This window comes from Scardinius erythrophthalmus (genome assembly GCF_964197995.2).
Source record: "Scardinius erythrophthalmus genome assembly, chromosome: 19".
Taxonomy (NCBI): Eukaryota; Metazoa; Chordata; class Actinopteri; order Cypriniformes; family Leuciscidae; genus Scardinius; species Scardinius erythrophthalmus.
The window spans coordinates 38,493,192-38,516,726 of record NC_138239.1 but is presented as its reverse complement, the minus strand read 5'-3'; the positions used below and the strand labels follow the sequence as shown (position 1 = coordinate 38,516,726).

The 23,535-nt window shown below is 40.5% G+C and overlaps 1 protein-coding gene across 6 annotated transcripts in view; it reads right to left on the bottom strand.

Annotated features, from left to right (window-relative positions):
- cdin1 (CDAN1 interacting nuclease 1) overlaps positions 1-23,535 on the bottom strand; it is a 140,966-nt gene that overhangs the window by 25,269 nt on the left and 92,162 nt on the right. The window contains exon 12 of one of the 6 annotated variants that reach the window (XM_081394064.1): positions 17,650-18,096. The exons of 4 other annotated variants lie outside the window; for them this stretch is intronic. In XM_081394064.1, the coding sequence (XP_081250190.1) occupies positions 18,090-18,096 (7 nt within the window). In that variant the 3' untranslated portion in view covers positions 17,650-18,089. Of the gene's footprint in view, positions 1-17,649; positions 18,097-23,535 lie in introns of those variants that run through there. One more of the 6 variants, XM_081394065.1, reaches the window with a different exon arrangement.

Below are 23,535 nucleotides of genomic sequence, written 5' to 3'. Positions count from 1 at the left end.
TGCAAGCCTTGTTACCATCAGTACATTATATATTATTATTCACTACCAATCGCCACTTCCACTAAATTAATGCAGTTTTGGTGATTCCCTAGTTATTTTTTGTTATTGACGGTCGGGCAAATGATATTCACTTTCACTCGCCCCTTAAAAAAAATCTACGAAAAATCTGGACAAGCGTTAATGTTGAGCCCTGTAATATATATGGCAGTCTTCTCTGTGGCATCAAAAATGGTATTGAACATTGATATTTTTCAAGGTATTGTATCGAAGTTAGGAATTCCACTATGATGAAGCACTAGTATACGGTGGGTGATATTTCTGAGCAGAGCTGCAGAACTGGTCAGCATCCACGGGTAACACGAACAGGTGTCCAGTTACGGAGACAAAAAGAAAGATGGGAGAGAAAGGCCGTCACTGGGAAGTTGTAATAGGAAATTGCTCTTGGCAACTATTTGTTTAGTACCCGAATCTTTTTTTTTTTTTTTTTGTGCCAACACAGCGAGCCCCTTTGGAAAATAGGGCAGCTCTCCCTAATGAGTAATCTATTTCAAAGCAGTCTTGTCTGGGCATGACAGTTTACTGAGAGGCTTGAAGAACTGGTAATTACCAGTGTTACGGGGCAATTAATGCATATTACACTGCGCCACTCGTGGCGGCAACTGTCAGCTCCCCAATAAAAATGAGCACTCTTCAGCTACAGGGTGACATTAATTGGGCCTTTAATGACTATGCACAGGAACCGGGCCAAATAGGAACAAAACACAGGACTCCGGCTGACTCCAGCAAAGGGCTGGAAATTGTACTAAAAATGAGATTAATTGCTGTTGGGGGGGGAAGCAGAAAAGGAGAGGAGGAATAAAAATGGGATTAAATTACAGGGTTCCGGGAGCAGGGACTTCTTGCCGCAACGGCAATTCTCAATTGTCTTATATATTCTGTATGTTCAGAAAGGCCAGCGACGGGTCTAAGCTACAGCTGCTCACGGGACATTCGCTTTAGAAAAGCAAGAGTACGAGACGTGGATTTGTGTCCAGAAGTGATGCATCTGAAAAAAAATCCAGAAGTGTTTTTGTAGAGCAATAGATCCGTTGTGTTGAACAGAATAACATGCAATCTCTACATAGAAACTAGGGGTGAAGGAAAAATCGATTCATATATGAATCGCGATTCTACCGATTTGAATCGATTCACAAATTTCAAAAGTTACACTTCTTTAACTTTGCAGTACTACTTAAAAGTTATACAGTTATTGACGTTAATCACAATAAGCCGCGAACGAGGACTCACTGTGGCGCTCGAGCTGACGGACACACAGCTGAAGTACACACACAGATGCCGACATGCATGCGATTTGCGAATTCAGTTCTCTTTCACAGATACACACACACACATAATTATTTTAAAATGCACATCATGTGGACTGTGGAGTATTCACTGTGAACAGAGTCTTATGTCCTACGCCAACAAAAACAAATGGGAGAAAATCGGATGTGTTACAGTATATTAGATCCGTGCATTCATTCTTAAAGGGACATACGCCTCATAAACTGTTGCCATGAGTTTCAGTAATGTTAATAAAAAAAAAAAATTATCTTCAATATGAATAAATTTATATTTCATTTATACAGAGAAGATTATATATGGTGTTTTATTTTTTACATTTGATTAGTCAATTTCGGTAGTAGGGCAGTTAAATAAACCTATGCTACTGTACCTGAAAACCTTATTTGTATATTTTTTTTTCTATTGTATTTGTCCTATTGTTTCTAATTTGCTTCTTTGTTCTTATTTTTAATATAGAAAATAAAATAAAATTGCCTGTCTTGCTTTATTACAGAAGACTGTGTGTAATGATTGTAGTCAGCTTAAAGGACATTTGTTTTATACTATTGGGTTGACAAATTTTTTTTTTCCTTCTAGACCTATTAGACTGTCGACTGCAGTCAATTAAAGGGGGGGTGAAATGCTCATTTTCACTCAATCTCCTGTTAATCTTGAGTACCTATAGAGTAATATTGCATCCTTCATATCTCCAAAAAGTCTTTTGTTTTATTATATTTTTAATTGAAAGATTGGCTGTACCGAGTCTTTCCGGAAAAAAACGAGCGGCTGGGGGCGGGCCGTGTGGGCGGAGCTAAAGCTGTGCTAACGCGCCGAGCTAACAACACACAGAGACATTTGTTCAACAGTTTTACTCACCGTTCCAACGCACGACCGCGAACCTTTATCATTGTGACTGCTCCATCCTTAAGCATTAGACGATCTGGGCTTTGTTTATAAAACAATCATTGTCGAAATGCAGGGAACAATTGTCTTACACAACTCCGTTTATGCTCAGGAAAACAAACTCCATCCACGGGTGCCTTAACGCTGGGTTCTTTGGGAATCTGTGCAGGGTTGTCTTGCCCTGGCAACCAAAAACACACTTCTTTGGTGACACTGACTTCCTAAAAGCCGGGCAGGGCGCTTTGATGGCGAACTGCTTTCACTCTCTTGCTCTGTTTTACGAGTGCGCGCGCGCCCGCGATCTTACCGGAGAAGTGCCCTTAGGACCCATATAAGGAAATTCCGCCCTCTCTTACGTCAGACAGAGCCATACTCGAAAAAAACTTTCCGAAACTTGTGACAAACCGGAAGGACAATTTTTGGAACAAAAATACTCCTTCAAACGTACAACTTAACTTTTGAAACTTTGACCATGTTTAGCATGGGAATCCAACTCTTTAACAGTGTAAAAAACTCAGTATGCATGAAACAGTAATTCACCCCCCCTTTAAGAAAAGTAACACAAAACAGTAAACTACAATCAAATCTATGCACATATCGAAAATCAATTTTGAATCAAATCATGAGGTACCAAGAGATTCCCACCCCTAACAGAAGCACATGGAAGCGGAAGGCATGAGCAGCAGCCACACTGAGATGCACAAAGGCTCCGATCCAAACCATGCGTTTAATGTGTCGCGGGGCAATCTGAACGGTGGCAGCAGCTCCAAGATACTTCATATTGGACACATTTATATAAACAATCGACTACTCAAACACTGCGTTATTACATCTGACCCAGGATCTGGGAAACACAAAAACTACCCAAACACTGGGTTATTACATCTGACCCAGGATCTGGGTAACACAAAAACTACCCAAACACTAGGTTGTTACGTCTGACCCAGGATCTGGGTAACACAAAAACTACCCAAACACTGGGTTGTTACGTCTGACCCAGGATCTGGGCAACACAAAAACTGGGTTGTTACGTCTGACCCAGGATCTGGGTAACACAAAAACTACCCAAACACTGGGTTGTTGCGTGTGACCCAGGATCTGGGTAACACAAAAACTACCCAAACACTGGGTTGTTCAGTCTGACCCAGGATCTGGGTAACACAAAAACTACCCAAACACTGGGTTGTTACTAGGGCTGCCCCCGACTAAAGATATTCCTAGTCGACTAACACTCCTGCATTTTAGCGATTAGTCGAATAATCGTTCATTTATGATATTAATATAAAAACTTGCATAAATACAAGGAAAGGTATAGTCCAAGTTGAAGTTTAACACTTCCATATGACAGAAAATGCTAAAGCATGATATTAGCGCGTTCAAAATAAAAATTAAGTGCTTAAAACAGAATAGTAAAGCGTTTAAAGTAAACAGCGCTAACGGACATAAAAATCAGTGGCCGGAACGTTAGGCTAATTATAACACAAAAACAGCAATCAGACTGCCTGTGCATTTTAATAATTTATTATCAAAAATACAAACTGTAACAGTTACATGTCAAAAAAAAAAAAAACAGTTTTGAATAAAATAAACTAAAATTCGTTCTTTAAAATAAATTAAATAAACTTATTAGTAACTTAGGCCTAGTACAAAAGGCAAAAAAAAAAAAAAAAAAGAAAACATAAATACTGTAGCAAAAACGCTGTTTGTTATATAACATACAGTGGAAAATTAATATAATTTTTATATTGTTCAAAAGGAAAATTAACAAAAACGATCAATTTAATAAATGCACATGGCACATCGCACAACGCCAAAACTTAGAATAAAAAAGAAGGCGGCAAACAAATCAACAGCCTAAGTATTTGATTAAATTGTTTAGAACAACTATATTTAAGACAAAATGTGGAATAATTTAAAGAACACAAATACAAATCAAAAATATCAGAGCAAAGCCGCAAACTGGCATTAAGACAACGGATGACTCTTGACCTGAAACAACAAATTGCAAACATCAGACTAATTATTCTTACAGAATAAAAAACAACTTCTGCATTATATAAAAACGAATAAATAAAAATAATATGTATTTATTTATTTGTATAGCCTAGGCTACCCGTTATAAAAATAGCCTACCCGTTTTTTTTTTGTTTTTTTTTGTTTTTTATAGCCTAACGGATAGCAAACAGAAACACTACAAAAAGGAAATTAAGAATTCTTACCTAAGCTTTCAATTCGATTTTTTTAATATTATGTGAGAGGAACACCAGCTTGTCCACATTGTTGGAAGAAGGGAGCTTCTCGACTTGATTACAATGAAGCCGGCCTTTGAAAAGATGCGCTCTGATGGAGTGGATGCAGTGGAGGCGTTTAGCTGCTTTGCGCCGTTCACATATCGCGCCTATTTTTTACAGTCTATGCTAAAAACGCGTAGAAAACGCTAGGCGCGCCGCGTTCTCCTTTTTCGAAAGCGCTAGGGCGGTTGCGCTCTGGACTGGAGGCGTCTGTCGTTGCTAAGCAACCATCAGCTGCACTCTCCGTTACAGTTGTACCGCTACGGTGCGCTTGCGGCATTCTGAAAAGTTGAGATGTTTCTATCTCGATGCGACGCGGACGCGCTTGGAAAAAACGAGGGGTCTGTGCAAGTGCGCTTTGGTATACCGCGAGGCACGAGATCTCGTTGATCTCTAGTTGCTTTGATGTCATGTCATACACTGACTGCGCAGCCCCTGATTGCGTAATTTTTTCACGTGATTTTTTTTTTTTTGCGACTAACCGACTAATGAAAATGTATTCGACCAAGCCCTCTTCATATCGACTAACGTTTAGTCGACTATTTGGGGGCAGCCCTAGTTGTTACGTCTGACCCAGGATGTGAGTAACACAAAAACTACCCAAACACTGGGTTGTTACGTCTGACCCAGGATGTGAGTAACACAAAAACTACTCAAACACTGCGTTATTACGTCTGACCCAGGATCTGGGTAACACAAAAACTACCCAAACACTGGGTTGTTACGTCTGACCCAGGATCTGGGTAACACAAAAACTACCCAAACACTGGGTTGTTACGTCTGACCCAGGATCTGGGCAACACAAAAGCTACCCAAACACTGGGTTGTTACGTCTGACCCAGGATCTGGGTAACACAAAAACTACCCAAACACTGGGTTGTTACATCTGACCCAGGATCTGGGTAACACAAAAACTACCCAAACACTGGGTTGTTGCGTCTGACCCAGGATCTGGGTAACACAAAATCTACCCAAACACTGGGTTGTTACGTCTGATCCAGGATCTGGGTAACACAAAAACTACCCAAACACTGGGTTGTTACGTCTGACCCAGGATCTGGGCAACACAAAAACTACCCAAACACTGGGTTGTTACGTCTGACCCAGGATCTGGGTAACACAAAAACTACCCAAACACGGGGTTGTTACGTCTGACCCAGGATCTGGGTAACACAAAAACTGCCCAAACACTGGTTTGTTGCGTCTGACCCAGGATCTGGGAAACACAAAAACTACCCAAACACTGGGTTGTTGCGTCTGACCCAGGATCTGGGTAACACAAAAACTACCCAAACACTGGGTTGTTACGTCTGACCCAGGATCTGGGCAACACAAAAACTACCCAAACAGTGGGTTGTTACGTCTGACCCAGGATCTGGGTAACACAAAAACTACCCAAACACGGGGTTGTTACGTCTGACCCAGGATCTGGGCTACACAAAAACTACCCAAACACTGGTTTGTTGCGTCTGACCCAGGATCTGGGCAACACAAAAACTACCCAAACACTGTGTTGTTACGTCTGACCCGGGATCTGAGTAACACAAAAACGACCCAAAACACTGGGTTGTTACGTCTGACCCAGGATCTGAGTAACACAAAAACTACCCAAACACTGGGTTGTTACGTCTGACCCAGGATCTGGGTAACACAAAAACTACCCAAACACGGGGTTGTTACGTCTGACCCAGGATCTGGGTAACACAAAAACTACCCAAAACACTGGGTTGTTACGTCTGACCCAGGATCTGGGCAACACAAAAACTACCCAAACACGGGGTTGTTACGTCTGACCCAGGATCTGGGTAACACAAAAACTACCCAAACACTGTGTTGTTACGTCTGACCCGGGATCTGAGTAACACAAAAACTACCCAAAAAACTGGGTTGTTACGTCTGACCCAGGATCTGAAACTACCCAAACACTGTGTTGTTACGTCTGACCCGGGATCTGAGTAACACAAAAACTACCCAAAACACTGGGTTGTTACGTCTGACCCAGGATCTGGGTAACACAAAAACTACCCAAACACGGGGTTGTTACGTCTGACCCAGGATCTGGGTAACACAAAAACTACCCAAACACTGTGTTGTTACGTCTGACCCAGGATGTGAGTAACACAAAAACTACCCAAACACTGGGTTGTTACGTCTGACCCAGGATGTGAGTAACACAAAAACTACTCAAACACTGCGTTATTACGTCTGACCCAGGATCTGGGTAACACAAAAACTACCCAAACACTGGGTTGTTACGTCTGACCCAGGATCTGGGTAACACAAAAACTACCCAAACACTGGGTTGTTACGTCTGACCCAGGATCTGGGCAACACAAAAGCTACCCAAACACTGGGTTGTTACGTCTGACCCAGGATCTGGGTAACACAAAAACTACCCAAACACTGGGTTGTTACATCTGACCCAGGATCTGGGTAACACAAAAACTACCCAAACACTGGGTTGTTGCGTCTGACCCAGGATCTGGGTAACACAAAATCTACCCAAACACTGGGTTGTTACGTCTGATCCAGGATCTGGGTAACACAAAAACTACCCAAACACTGGGTTGTTACGTCTGACCCAGGATCTGGGCAACACAAAAACTACCCAAACACTGGGTTGTTACGTCTGACCCAGGATCTGGGTAACACAAAAACTACCCAAACACTGGGTTGTTACGTCTGACCCAGGATCTGGGTAACACAAAAACTGCCCAAACACTGGTTTGTTGCGTCTGACCCAGGATCTGGGAAACACAAAAACTACCCAAACACTGGGTTGTTGCGTCTGACCCAGGATCTGGGTAACACAAAAACTACCCAAACACTGGGTTGTTACGTCTGACCCAGGATCTGGGCAACACAAAAACTACCCAAACACTGGGTTGTTACGTCTGACCCAGGATCTGGGTAACACAAAAACTACCCAAACACGGGGTTGTTACGTCTGACCCAGGATCTGGGCTACACAAAAACTACCCAAACACTGGTTTGTTGCGTCTGACCCGGGATCTGAGTAACACAAAAACGACCCAAAACACTGGGTTGTTACGTCTGACCCAGGATCTGAGTAACACAAAAACTACCCAAACACTGGGTTGTTACGTCTGACCCAGGATCTGGGTAACACAAAAACTACCCAAACACGGGGTTGTTACGTCTGACCCAGGATCTGGGTAACACAAAAACTACCCAAAACACTGGGTTGTTACGTCTGACCCAGGATCTGGGCAACACAAAAACTACCCAAACACGGGGTTGTTACGTCTGACCCAGGATCTGGGTAACACAAAAACTACCCAAACACTGTGTTGTTACGTCTGACCCGGGATCTGAGTAACACAAAAACTACCCAAAAAACTGGGTTGTTACGTCTGACCCAGGATCTGAAACTACCCAAACACTGTGTTGTTACGTCTGACCCGGGATCTGAGTAACACAAAAACTACCCAAAACACTGGGTTGTTACGTCTGACCCAGGATCTGGGTAACACAAAAACTACCCAAACACGGGGTTGTTACGTCTGACCCAGGATCTGGGTAACACAAAAACTACCCAAACACTGTGTTGTTACGTCTGACCCAGGATCTGGGTAACACAAAAACTACCCAAACACGGGGTTGTTACGTCTGACCCAGGATCTGGGTAACACAAAAACTGCCCAAACACTGGTTTGTTGCGTCTGACCCAGGATCTGGGTAACACAAAAACTACCCAAACACTGGGTTGTTGCGTCTGACCCAGGATCTGGGTAACACAAAATCTACCCAAACACTGGGTTGTTACGTCTGATCCAGGATCTGGGTAACACAAAAACTACCCAAACACTGGGTTGTTACGTCTGACCCAGGATCTGGGCAACACAAAAACTACCCAAACACTGGGTTGTTACGTCTGACCCAGGATCTGGGTAACACAAAAACTACCCAAACACGGGGTTGTTACGTCTGACCCAGGATCTGGGCTACACAAAAACTACCCAAACACTGGTTTGTTGCGTCTGACCCAGGATCTGGGCAACACAAAAACTACCCAAACACTGTGTTGTTACGTCTGACCCGGGATCTGAGTAACACAAAAACGACCCAAAACACTGGGTTGTTACGTCTGACCCAGGATCTGAGTAACACAAAAACTACCCAAACACTGGGTTGTTACGTCTGACCCAGGATCTGGGTAACACAAAAACTACCCAAACACGGGGTTGTTACGTCTGACCCAGGATCTGGGTAACACAAAAACTACCCAAAACACTGGGTTGTTACGTCTGACCCAGGATCTGGGCAACACAAAAACTACCCAAACACGGGGTTGTTACGTCTGACCCAGGATCTGGGTAACACAAAAACTACCCAAACACTGTGTTGTTACGTCTGACCCGGGATCTGAGTAACACAAAAACTACCCAAAACACTGGGTTGTTACGTCTGACCCAGGATCTGAAACTACCCAAACACTGTGTTGTTACGTCTGACCCGGGATCTGAGTAACACAAAAACTACCCAAAACACTGGGTTGTTACGTCTGACCCAGGATCTGGGTAACACAAAAACTACCCAAACACGGGGTTGTTACGTCTGACCCAGGATCTGGGTAACACAAAAACTACCCAAACACTGTGTTGTTACGTCTGACCCAGGATCTGTGTAACACAAAAACTACCCAAACACGGGGTTGTTACGTCTGACCCAGGATCTGGGTAACACAAAAACTGCCCAAACACTGGTTTGTTGCGTCTGACCCAGGATCTGGGTAACACAAAAACTACCCAAACACTGGGTTGTTGCGTCTGACCCAGGATCTGGGTAACACAAAATCTACCCAAACACTGGGTTGTTACGTCTGATCCAGGATCTGGGTAACACAAAAACTACCCAAACACTGGGTTGTTACGTCTGACCCAGGATCTGGGCAACACAAAAACTACCCAAACACTGGGTTGTTACGTCTGACCCAGGATCTGGGTAACACAAAAACTACCCAAACACGGGGTTGTTACGTCTGACCCAGGATCTGGGCTACACAAAAACTACCCAAACACTGGTTTGTTGCGTCTGACCCAGGATCTGGGCAACACAAAAACTACCCAAACACTGTGTTGTTACGTCTGACCCGGGATCTGAGTAACACAAAAACGACCCAAAACACTGGGTTGTTACGTCTGACCCAGGATCTGAGTAACACAAAAACTACCCAAACACTGGGTTGTTACGTCTGACCCAGGATCTGGGTAACACAAAAACTACCCAAACACGGGGTTGTTACGTCTGATCCAGGATCTGGGTAACACAAAAACTACCCAAAACACTGGGTTGTTACGTCTGACCCAGGATCTGGGCAACACAAAAACTACCCAAACACGGGGTTGTTACGTCTGACCCAGGATCTGGGTAACACAAAAACTACCCAAACACTGTGTTGTTACGTCTGACCCGGGATCTGAGTAACACAAAAACTACCCAAAACACTGGGTTGTTACGTCTGACCCAGGATCTGAAACTACCCAAACACTGTGTTGTTACGTCTGACCCGGGATCTGAGTAACACAAAAACTACCCAAAACACTGGGTTGTTACGTCTGACCCAGGATCTGGGTAACACAAAAACTACCCAAACACGGGGTTGTTACGTCTGACCCAGGATCTGGGTAACACAAAAACTACCCAAACACTGTGTTGTTACGTCTGACCCGGGATCTGAGTAACACAAAAACTACTCAAAACACTGGGTTGTTACGTCTGAACACAAAAACTACCCAAACACTGGTTTGTTGCGTCTGACCCGGGATCTGAGTAACACAAAAACTACCCAAACACTTGGTTGTTACGTCTGACCCAGGATCTGGGTAACACAAAAACTACCCAAACACTGGGTTGTTACGTCTGACCCAGGATCTGGGTAACACAAAAACTACCCAAACACTGGGTTGTTACGTCTGACCCAGGATCTGAGTAACACAAAAACTACCCAAACACTTGGTTGTTACGTCTGACCCAGGATCTGGGTAACACAAAAACTACCCAAACACTGGGTTGTTACGTCTGACCCAGGATCTGGGTAACACAAAAACTACCCAAACACTGGGTTGTTACGTCTGACCCAGGATCTGAGTAACACAAAAACTACCCAAACACTGGGTTGTTACGTCTGACCCAGGATCTGAGTAACACAAAAACTACCCAAACACTGGGTTGTTACGTCTGACCCAGGATCTGAGTAACACAAAAACTACCCAAACACTGGGTTGTTACGTCTGACCCAGGATCTGAGTAACACAAAAACTACCCAAACACTGGGTTGTTACGTCTGACCCAGGATCTGAGTAACACAAAAACTACCCAAAACACTGGGTTGTTACGTCTGACCCAGGATCTGAGTAACACAAAAACTACCCAAAACACTGGGTTGTTACGTCTGACCCAGGATCTGAGTAACACAAAAACTACCCAAACACTGGGTTGTTACGTCTGACCCAGGATCTGAGTAACACAAAAACTACCCAAACACTGGGTTGTTACGTCTGACCCAGGATCTGAGTAACACAAAAACTACCCAAACACTGGGTTGTTACGTCTGACCCAGAATCTGTGTTACACAAAAACTACCCAAACACTGGGTTGTTACGTCTGACCCAGGATCTGGGTGACACAAAAACTACCCAAACACTGGGTTGTTACGTCTGACCCAGAATCTGAGTAACACAAAAACTACCCAAACACTGGGTTGTTACGTCTGATCCGGGATCTGAGTAACACAAAAACTACCCAAAACACTGGGATGTTACGTCTGACCCGGGATCTGAGTAACACAAAAACTACCCAAAACACTGGGTTGTTACGTCTGACCCAGGATCTGGGTAACACAAAAACTACCCAAACACTGGGTTGTAACGTCTGACCCAGGATCGGGGCTACACAAAAACTACCCAAACACTGGGTTGTTACATCTGACCCAGGATCTGAGTAACACAAAAACTACCCAAACACTGGGTTGTTACGTCTGACCCGGGATCTGAGTAACACAAAAACTACCCAAAACACTGGGTTGTTACGTCTGACCCAGGATCTGAGTAACACAAAAACTACACAAACACTGAACAAATAACCCAAAAAAATTACCCAAAAGGCTCAACCCAGGTTTTGGGTAGAAAAAATAACCCAAGATTTTTTGAGTGCAAGATTATGGAGAAAGCAAGATCAAAGCTTTAAAAAAATAATAAAAAAAATACATATTTAATTCAATATTTAAAAAAAGTACAAGCTAACTAAGCCTCATTAAAAATGCAGCAATATTTACGTGTGCTGTGAATTTTATGCTTAATACACTTGGGGAAAAAATGTTTTAGAATTGAAACAATTGGCAACATGGCTGAGGTCACGGAGCCAAACGCTACAGCTGCTCACAGGACATGTCCTTCAGAGAAGCAAGAGTACAGGCTGGGGATTTATAAGCATCTGAGAAGAGTCGGCAGTGTTTGTGTAGAGCAACAGATCCACTTGAGAAGACGTCCATTGTGTAGGATGAAGGACCAGAATCAGGTTAATTAATGAGGCCTTGTATAGTGAACACACTCCAGTCTGAAGAGCGTCTGAAGGGCTCATTAGCTCATCAACCCATCAGACGTCATAAGACTCCAGGTTTGAGCTGTTTATCCTCCACCAACCAAAAGCAATGCATTTGCATGCGTTTTGAAGTGGCGCTCCTGCAGTGTGTTTAATGCACTAGCGCTGTCACACTCGCACTGTCACCGGCGACGAGCCTTCAAAGCCGCTTTGGAAACAGAACCAGCAAATATTTGAATTGCAAAACCACATTATCTTCCAAAGGGATAAAACTTAAGACAACTTCCACGAGTTAAAGACCTACATTTGCGGTTGGAGGGGGGGCGGTGGGCATAAGCACACTCAACCTAATTCAGCATATCCACATTTGTGTAATGAGATCGGACATGTTTTAGAGCCGGGTCTCCCAGGCGCTTAATGTGAGGAGAGAACCATAAAAATGTTTTTTAAGCGGACCACGTATTTATCCCAGATCCGCCGCATGAAATCACGAGGCTTGCAGACTACCTGCCACAGATATGATTATGAAGTGACGTGTAATTACCCCAGTCACACTAATGCAGTGTGAGGTGTGTGTCAGCGTGTCCTAATATGAAGGCTGTTTATTCCAGGAACTATTTTTAAGCATGCATGTTTCATAGAAAATAATGCAACTGCCTCTGTCAATTTTGTCAATTCGGCAGCTATGAAGAAGCTGACACGTGTGATAACAAATCACGGCGAATCGGAAGTATAAAGTCCCCGCGTTCCGTTCCAGGAAAAACCTGACACTTGAACTTCAAGTCGGAGTCTGTGTAAACATACATAGAAGAAACAAGATTTGCTTGCTTGGAATTTGTCTTGTTCTCCAGTACAAATATCTAAACATTCCTAAATCAAGAGATGCAAAATGACTTTAGATATTACATTTGCTTATAAAAATAATGCTTTCCCTTTGAATTAAGTTTATTTTTCTGAGCCCATTGGCAGATATTTATTCGGTAATACTTTACAAGAAGGTTCATTAGCAAACATTAGTTACCTACTTTAGTTAATACTGTATGAACTGAGAATGAGCAATATTTTCATTTCTGTACTCAATGCTTAATTATTTTCAATACTACGTTATTAAAATCAAAGGTTGTATTTGTTAACATTAGTTAATGCACTGTGAACTAACATGAACAAACAATGAACAGCTGGATTTTCATTAACTAACATTAACAAAGATTAATCAATACTGTAATAAATGTACTGCTCATGTTAGTTAATACTAATGTAAAAAAAATGAAACCTTATTGTAAAGTGTTACCATTTTTTTATTGTTTTAAAGCATAATCTTAGGTTGTTCTGCTTAAATCTATATCTAAGTAAATCTATCTTGATTTAGGAATGTTTACATATTTGGGAAACACTTTACAATACGATTCATTAGTTAACGAACTAAGATGGAACTGCACTTCTACAACATTTATTAATCTTTGTTAATGTTAATTTCAACATTTTCTAATACGTTATTGAAATCAAAGGTTGTATTTGTTAACATTAGTTAATGCACTGTGAACTAACATGAACACAATGAACAGCTGGATTATTATTAACTAACATTAACAAAGATTAATAAATACTGTAACAGATGTATTGCTCATTGTTAGTTCATGTTAGTTAATACATAAACTAATGTTAACTATGAACCTCATTATAAAGTGTTACATATATTTGTACTGGAAAACGAGACTTTTATTGCAGTTCTGGGCACACACCAGTTTTCCTCCTTCTCTGAACATGGGAATCCCAATCTGAAAGACTCTCAAGTGCTTATTTGAGTAGTGGCTTGATAGGTTTTAGCATGTTCCAGCCGTATCAACATGCTCATTTCAACATCAAAACGGCTCAGAAATGCCCTGTGAACCAGTTCCCGTCAGCATGTAGACACACTGGAGACAGACGTGTTCAGGAATCAAACGCCCAGATGATGGATAACTCCAGCGCACAATGACCCGTGTCACAGGCGTTTGCTCTAAATCAATTAAGCTGATAAGAGCGCTGTCGACGGTACACACCTCGCCACGGTGAAGTCGCAGCTCCAGCTCTTATCTTCAGCGTGAGGAAGTCACATTAATAACTAAAGACAAGCGATGACGAAACCACTGTAGCCGCACTGTCAAACACGATTTACAGCTCCTCGTTCCTCCTCCCCGTGATGGGCGTCTTTTCATTTGCCCTGATGCATGCTGGGAAGGGTTGGAGGTTGAAGTTGAGACGAGGGCCGACAGGAAGGGAAAAAAGGGGAAGATTACAGCATTTAACATGCTAAGACCTCGCAGTTATTCATTCATCCCTCCGCTTCCTTTTAAGGATGGGGTCACGGGTAACTTTCCACACAAATGGACGCAAAAAGCAAGCGTGACATTAAATGCTGCGATTTTCGGTGACCCCTTTCTGTCCGAGTCTTGATTAAAATATGTTTGCTTTCTTACTCAAACTGGCTTTTGACAAGCTTGGTCATATTTCAACGAACTGAACAAACATTCTCTCAGGGTTATTTTCCTTTTTCCATTGCGTACATGAGGTGACTCTTCAAGCAGAGCTTTCCAATGAATGTGACGCGACATGAGAATTAAAAGTGGAAGAAAATCAGCATCTTAAAAGAACAGTTCATGCAGAAACTAGATGCTTTTCCAAACCTGCATTGGTAACACTTTACAATGACGTTCATTAGTTAACATTAATGTATTAACTAACACGAACTAACCATGAGCAATACAATTTGTTATTAATGTTTGTTAATACAAATAAAGTTGTTCATTGTTAGTTCACAATGCATTAACTAATGTTAACAAGATTTTAATCAAGTATTAGAAAATGTTCAAATTAACATGAATAAATGCTGTATAAGTGCCGTTCATTATTAGTTCATGATAACTAATGTTAGCTAATGAGGCTTATTGAAAACTGTAAACTTGTGTGTTAAAGTAATGTCCATATGGCAATAATGGCTATAAGATAATATAAAGTTATTTTATAGATGTTAAATTGTCATCAAAGATATTCAAAATCTAAAGGCACTATTCTAATATACAAAGTGTGAATAAGGTGTTAAGGTCGAAATTTGAGCACGTTAAAAAATAAAAACGACCTCACGTTGTGTCAATCACGTTTACACACCGCCTCCGAAATGTTCGTCCGTCATAAAAAAGTGGATCGGTTTTATTTTTTCAAGCATTTCGAGAGGTGTTTTGACCATTCACAGCCACCGTACAAGCGAACGCCAAAATCCAGAGCTGTTCAGGATCAACTGGTGGTCTTGTTTTCAATGTGTCTCCAGTATCGCTAGCAAAGCATCAAGCTGAGCCACTGCCATCCTGAAGTCAACTTTGAAACGCTCGGGATAATCCCTCAGCTTTTTAAAAACATTTTAATAATCTAAAGAGTCTTTTTCCTCTATAAAGAACCTTTTGTGCAATGGAAAGATTCCATGGATGTAAAAAAGTTCCTCATAAAACCATCGACCCCAGTAAAGAACCTTTATTTTTGAGAGATTAATGCGCTAGTCGTGTGCACTACTGTCATGATGCTGCTATGCCACCTCTCGGCCATTTACATCCCGAAGTGCTTGAGCTGAACGGGAAGCTCAAACATCGCAAGTCGTGATCAATAGAAGAAAGGTCAGAATGGCAAGAGAGTAAATGATGACAGACTTTCTCTCTCTGGCTGAGCTCTTGCTTTGAGGATTTCGGTGTGTGTGTGTGTGTGTGTGTGTGTGTGTGTGTGTGTGTGTGTGTGTGTGTGTGTGTGTGTGTGTGTGTGTGTGTGTGTGTGTACTCGTCCAGGCCGCTGTCTTTATTCAGAGTTATAAACTGCTCTCTGGAGACTTCACTGATTACCAAACACTCTTCACCAAATTAGGGAAGGTGTTGTGAACGGGATCTCGAACCCACTGTGATTTAAAGAGGCATTCCTGGACATGGAAATGATGACTGTACACGAGAGCTCTGCTAGTGTAAACACACACAGATCTTCAGATTTGCACAGTTGTAGTTTAGACACTTAGACGTGGACACCATGGACAAGCTTATGATGGTAATAGCTTTCAAACTGGTTAAAATCCCAGAGGACGTGAATGTAAGTCTCCAGCTTTCACTGCTCAATCCTGACGCACATCTAAACCGCTCAATCAGAAACAGCAGCAGACACTTCACACACAGCTGTCATTACAGGAATACTTTAAAATACAATCAGATGCATTTGACTTCTCTCTTCAGTGGAACATGAGCAGATGTTCATCTTCTACACACAGAAGGAGAACAGTGGACGTCGAGCTCCGGAGAAACATCAACAACACAAAAGCATCATAACCAGGGCCTACAATCAGCACTCGCCAAGCGCCAAACGCGAGTATAAATCGGCGTTGGCGAGTGTGTGAAACCGTGCCAGTCTCCAGTTGAATGATAACAAATGTTTGAATTCTAACAATGCAATGTTGTGAACATAAATGTGCAGAGACGTGAATGACGTGTAGTGTAGACGGCTCAGGGCTTCATCACCACGAAAGCTTCAGCCTTTCCCATGTAAATACTCCAGCACTGGAACACGCGAAAGGGAATTCGTTACGCCCTGAACGCCGCGTTTCTCAGACGGAGCGCAAACTTGAGCTCTCTTAGGCCTTCCTGCGCTTGAGCGGAACAATCCACTCAAAATGATGTAAAAATATGTCGTGTATCTGCGAGTATCCCAGTAAACGTAGCCGGATACTGTATGTCTTAAGTGAATACGAACACAAAACGCATGATGCGTGCGCATCCGGTCTTAAAGTGACGGCATCCTAATAATCCTAATATTTATACGTTTTTATTCTTAACCAAACAACAAAGGACAAAGAAAAAAAAATCACTCACTACTTAAATAGGATATAAAGATTATGCAGTGTTATTTATTTGATTAGCCTCTGTTATTAAATTCCGGTAACCGAGAACTATTAGACCTGGCTGAAGAGCACTGCTTATTTCACTGCTATGTATTGTGTTTATTCAGCCCGTTCTCATCCTAGGGCGTCATATACTGACGCTTTTGACATTTCGTCTACATCGAATGCACATGGCACCCTTTAGCGTCAATATGAGACGCAGATAGATATGGGCCAGAGGGCGCCTCCTAGCGGTCTAACCCTAACCCTACCCCAGACCTAAACCTACCCATAACCGAACAAAGCTCTGTGCGTGTCATATTGACGCTAAAGGGTGCCATGTGCGTTCGATGTAGACGAAATGTCAAAAGCGTCAGTATATGACGCCCTAGGATGAGAATGCGTTGGTTTATTTGTGCTTTTGCTTTTAATTTGATTGTTTGTTCTTAATTAAATTTGGCTGTAAATTAAAATTGTAAATGTAATTTTTTTGACTGTGTGCTGTGTTCCAGATCATCTGAAGTCACTCACTCTGGAAAACCAAGGTTCTCTAATGGCATCTTTGGTTCCACGGAGAACCTTTAACATCCACTGGATGCTTTCCATAGTGAAAAGGTTCTTTATAGTGGAAAAAGAGTCTTTAGATTATTATAATAAATGTTCTTCACACTAAATGGTTCTTTTAAGAACTGATCACTGAAAGGTTATGTGGGGACCTTCTATGGCACTGCTTTAAACCCTCGTTTGAATCCTTTATTTTTAAAAGTGATATGATTTGTGTGACAAATAGATGTAAATTGTTAACCGTTGCTCTTTGCATGTCATGTCTGACTCGACTGTGATGACTTGCGTGTCTTATAACAAAAGTCGCAAATAAGAAAAAAAGTCACACATGTTTGCAATGACACTGGGGTGGAAAATGATGATCCAAAAAGACATGGAAAATACATATTTGCCCAGATGATGCATTGGCGGGGACTCGTGCCCGTGACCTGTGTGCTGCAGGAACAGGGTTATTCGGTGCCTGCTAATCAAGGCCTTGTGTAACAGCAGAAACAGGCTCTTATCAGGAGAAGTCTTCAAGCGGACGGGAGGATGTCACACAGATGTACTCTGGCCTGCCTTTATAACCTATAACAGAGCAAAGGTCACCGCCAGCTTCATCAAAAGAGACGGAGTGCTTATATGACTGCAAACATTGAGAATTAATGAGGGAAATCTAAGGTCAAAGTTCCCATCCTAATACATCTCTGATTAGGCTTTAATATATAATCAAGGCCAGACACACAAACGACCCAGTTATAAAGGATTAAAGCTATCAAGACATGAGGAGATATCTGAGGATGCTGTCTGCAGCGCTGACTATTAACAGTGACTCAAATATCGAGTACAACACCTCAGGCCTTCATTCATATATATATATATATATATATATATATATATATATATATATATATATATATATATATATATATATATATATATATATATATATATATATATATATATATATATATATATATATATATATATATATATATTTTTTTTTTTTTATAATAATAATAATAATAATAATTATTATTATTAGTAGTAGTTCTGGGCAACGATTAATCGCATCCAAAATAAAAGCTTGTGTTTACATAATATATGTGTGTGTACTGTGTATAATTATTTTGTATATATAAATACACACACATATGCATGTATATATTTAAGAAATATTAGCATGTATATACTGTATATTTATAGATCATTTATATCATATATAAAAATAAATAATTTATATATAATTAACACATTTTTCTTAAATATATACATGCATGTGTATTTATATATAAAGAAACATTATACAGTGTACACACATATTATGTAAACAAACTTTTAATTTGGATGTTGCCCAGAACAATTTTTTTATATATATATACGTTACAATGTGTGTGTCTGTGTGTGTGTTTTAATATATTGTAAAATGTAATTTATTCCTGTGATCAAGACTCCAGTCTTCAGTGTCATGATCCTTCAGAAATCACTCTAATATGATGAATCGTGTTGAAAAACAAAGTAAAATGGGAAAGTTATAGCTTTGAAAAGTTTTCCTTCTCTTCTTCCTTAACCTCCGCTCCATCATACACTGCCTTCCCCCAGCCTGGAAGTGTTTTATTTTCACTTTTTTAAGCAGAGTGTTGGTGTCAAAATCATTCTTAACCTCAACTTGAAATGACAAATTTGTTTAATGCGTCGGGAGCAAACCTGGAAAATAAATAGATGAAATGGAGGCTTAGCGGGAGCTAAATCCCACGGCTGATGGGGACCTGAAGTGTGCGGATTACATGCGGAGCGCATTAAACAATGTCCCTAAATATGCATTGAAATCCTTAAAGCATGAAAGCATCTTGTCATGTGGTATTAGCATTCAGAGGTGCGTGTCAGACGGCTCTCGCTGCACTGGGCTGCGGTGTTAAATGTCATATGCCAGGGTCCACAAATCCCACAAAGATTTCCTAACTTTGCTTCTTCTGAGCCATTTACAGTTAAACTGTCACAAGATCCTGCGCAATGTGCATGAAAAAAAGAGCAAAAGCATATGGAAGAATCAAGAGAGAGATACCAAAGCTTCTGCTGCTACTCTAGAAAAGTAGAAGAATTTGTCTGGGCAGCAAAGAAGCATGATTATTGTTTTAAGTGCAAGATAAACCAGACATATAAGAGGTGAGATGTTAACAACCATCAGAATAAATACTGAACCAAACAACAACACCACACAGACTAGCAAGATTAGCTACAAACTCATGCCAACAGCCAGAACTAAGAGTGGAAGCATGAGACCGAAGACAGAAACACCAGAACTGAGAAGTCAAAGCACTGAAATGTGGAAATCTTGTACATTTAAAGCATTAAAATGCATGCATTTTTAATCATAAAACATTAAAATATCTCCATCATAAATGTAAAACATTAAAATGTATAAATCTTGAATAAACCGTCAGATGTCGACTGACCAGAGAGAATTATATTTATTCCATTCTTCAAAGAGAATTCAGTAAATCTTTTAAATTCTACATGACCGGGATGTGATCAAGGTATATGAAGTCTGTCAGGCTGTTTACTCTCATGCTCTTTGAAATAAATGTGAAATAAATGATCCAGTCTGGGGGCCTGATATTATCGGGAGTCTAATGCTATTGCCAACGATTCTCATCAAAAAAAAAAAAAGATTTCGAGAAAATATAACACAAATGATCGGGTCAACAATTTCCAAGAGGTCAAGCCACAGAATATATATGACAAAACTGAGAGTATTAACCCTGTGTGACCGAAGGGAGAAATGAGCCATACTGCGGTTTATATGGCCATTCATCATCTGTGTCAACTCCTGACAGCGCTTTATCAGATCTAACCTTTACAGCCTCTATTACCAGCACAAACATGCTCCGATACACCAGCACAAATACACACTCGCATATTAACACACACTCACTGCTATTAATGATGCACTGAATTAAAATCAATGGCCAACAGAAACTGCTCATTTTAAATGTGCCCATCAACTCTATTCATTAATAACATTTTAACTCATTGGACTAACTTTGGGCTACAGAAAGCGCATGTTATAACATGATAAAATATTAACATGCCTAAGACTTTTGCACAGTACTGTATATTTACGGAGTAATCCACAATTTGTCGAGGGGCTCAAAATGACAGATTTCACCCAAGATTTGGAACCAATTTACAGGGGTAATAATAATGACTTTAGAAAGATGTCAGCATCATTATTTTACTTTTACACAGAGATTGGTGGGTCTATTAGCTAAATCTGTTGACTTTACTTAGAAATCTTAATATCCTTATAGATTCTAATTCTGCATAATCTTCTCTTTTGGTATCTTCATTTTAAAGGCTCTATATGGTTCAATCCCAGAGATATGGAGATCTCAATGCGGCTCCATGAGTAAAATGGTAAATTAAACAGATTTTCAGTGGTCAAAAACCAAATGTGAGTCACTTTGCACACAGCTGATGCTCTTTTTCTTTTAAGAAGAATATATAAAGAAATCAAGATACATTTCTAGTTTCAACATTATTTGTTGTTCAATCAACACAATTGCATAGAATAAACCGGTCTGGGTGCCATAATGTTCTTTTTCCAAGGTTTGCGTGCCTGCAACTCTAAAAGTATTAAAGATATCCTAATATCCTTATAGATTCTAATTCTTATTAAACTTTTCTTTTGAAATCTTCATTTTTAAGGCCCAATATGGTTCAGTCCCAGAGACACGGGGATCTCAAAGCAGCTCCGTGTTCAAACTGTTCAATTTGACCCACTTTCAATGATCAAAAACCAAATGTAGGTAATTTGTCTAAAAGCTGATTTTGTTGTGTTTAAAGAGGAAAGTCTGAAGAACAAATAATACTGAAACTAGAAATGTATCATGTATCTATCAAAATAATTGCATACGACATATTTACATGTCTGCAACTCAAGAAGTATTAAAGATATCTTAATATTTTAGATTCTTGTTCCTATGAAACTTTTCTTGTGGAATCCTCATTTATATGGTTCAGTCCCAGAGATATTGGGATGTCAGTGTGGTAACATGGGGTTACGATACTGTGTACTTGAACTCTTGCTAACTTCAGAATCTGTTAAAATCAACAAAAAACTTTATTTCAAATATCACTAAAACTGGTTCAAAATTTGTTTCTTATAAATACACATTTGAGAGCAAGTGAATGTACCTCAACTTGACCATGGCAGTGGATGTTGGCTCTCAGAGAGGGATGTTGTGTGCAATTCTATTGACACAACAAGAAACATTTCTAGTTTCAGCCAAATTTATTCTTCAGACATTCGCCCTTTAAATGTAATAAGTTTAAGTTGTGTGCAAAGTGAACAAAAATTTGGTTTTTGACCATTGGAAGCGAGTAAAATACAGCTTTGATATCCTCATATCTATGGGATCGAACCATTTAATCTGACAAACGAACAGTTCCAGAGATTTCAGTCTTTTACCATTCAGCTGTACTCATAACTCAATAACTGGTTCAGATTCAACAATGACACATTGTGTAATTTAACTCTGTAATGAAATATGTCAGATTTTTTCGGACATAATTTTTTATTGAATAGTTCATTGAACTTTTAAAGCACTGTAAAAGAGCAGCATGGACATCCTTCAAACTTCATCTTTTGTGTTCGCTGAATAGAGAAAGTCAAACGTGGTTGGAACAACACGAGTGCGAGAGCAAACGATGGCAGAACGATCATTTGTGTGTGAACTATTTCTCTAATATACGTGAAACTGCTTATGAAAGGCCAGATGTAATCGTATTCTCCGGAGCGCCGTCACTCCCAGCCGTCGTCCATTAAAGGAGGCGTCAGTCCAGAGTCGCATTTCATTACGCGACACATTTAACCTCACACACTTCAACTAAAACATACACAAGCCTTATTATGTGCTTAATATTCACTATCAGCTGAATAATTTTTAATGCAACTTATATCCGAGTAGATGGATAACTCAATTATGTGCAGATCCGTCCCGGAGCCGGGGAAGATTGATGGGAAGGAGAGGCCGACGGGTCTTTAGCAGGAGATCCTTCTCTCCTCCTCCACTGCTCCTCTCTTTATAGGAGAAGCATCATTACACACCGCCAGAGTTTATTATGAGCGCCGCGTCTCGGACACACTGGTGTTCGCATGATGAATGCTGTCGCTGCGACTTTCAGAGAGGAAATTAGTTGTCGTTTGGTGGAAACACACCGCGTTTCTCACTTCCATTTGTTTTCAGGGAGAACGAGGAACAATTAACAGTGCACAAAAAATGGGGTTCTAGAACTCTAGGGTTCTTGAAAAGAAGCCTCTATGCCAGAAAGGTTCTATAAGGAGAAATGAGATCGAGGAACAATTACCAGTACACTCTTACTAAACAAGGTTCATTGTGGTTCTATATAGAACTGTGGGGTTCTTGACTTTAGAGAACCCTTTATGGCAGAAAGGTTGTATATAAGGAGGAATGTGTTGCACTTCTTCTAAGAGTAATGCTGGCTTCTTCTGATATTGGAAATTTCCCACTTCTGCAGTCGTGATTACGGAAAGAACATGAATCGTGGAGGACACGAGGTTTATTCTTGCCTATTTATTGGGAAAACCTTATTAAAGCGTGTGTGTGATTAAAAATAAATAAAAGTAATGCGTTAGATTAAACTGGGAAGGGTCACAGCACTTGCATATTGTTGTCCTATTGTTAGATTCACTGCTTCTATTGTTCTTTGGATAAAAGCGTATGCTAAATGAATAAATGTAAAGCCAAAATGATATTTGACAACCGTATAAACATTCACTGCACTAATATCGTCAGCTTGCTGATCAAGTCAAGTCAAGTCATCCTCATTTATATAGCGCTTTTAACAATGTAGATTGTTTCAAAGCAGCTTTACAGAGATAAACGTATAATTTATGGTAACAGAGATTGTTTCGGCTTTACAGCGGTTCTTTAATAAAGTTATTTTCCAGCTAAAGTTAGTTTTGATTGATTCGCTTCCGTCGCAACGATCATTAGTTATTAA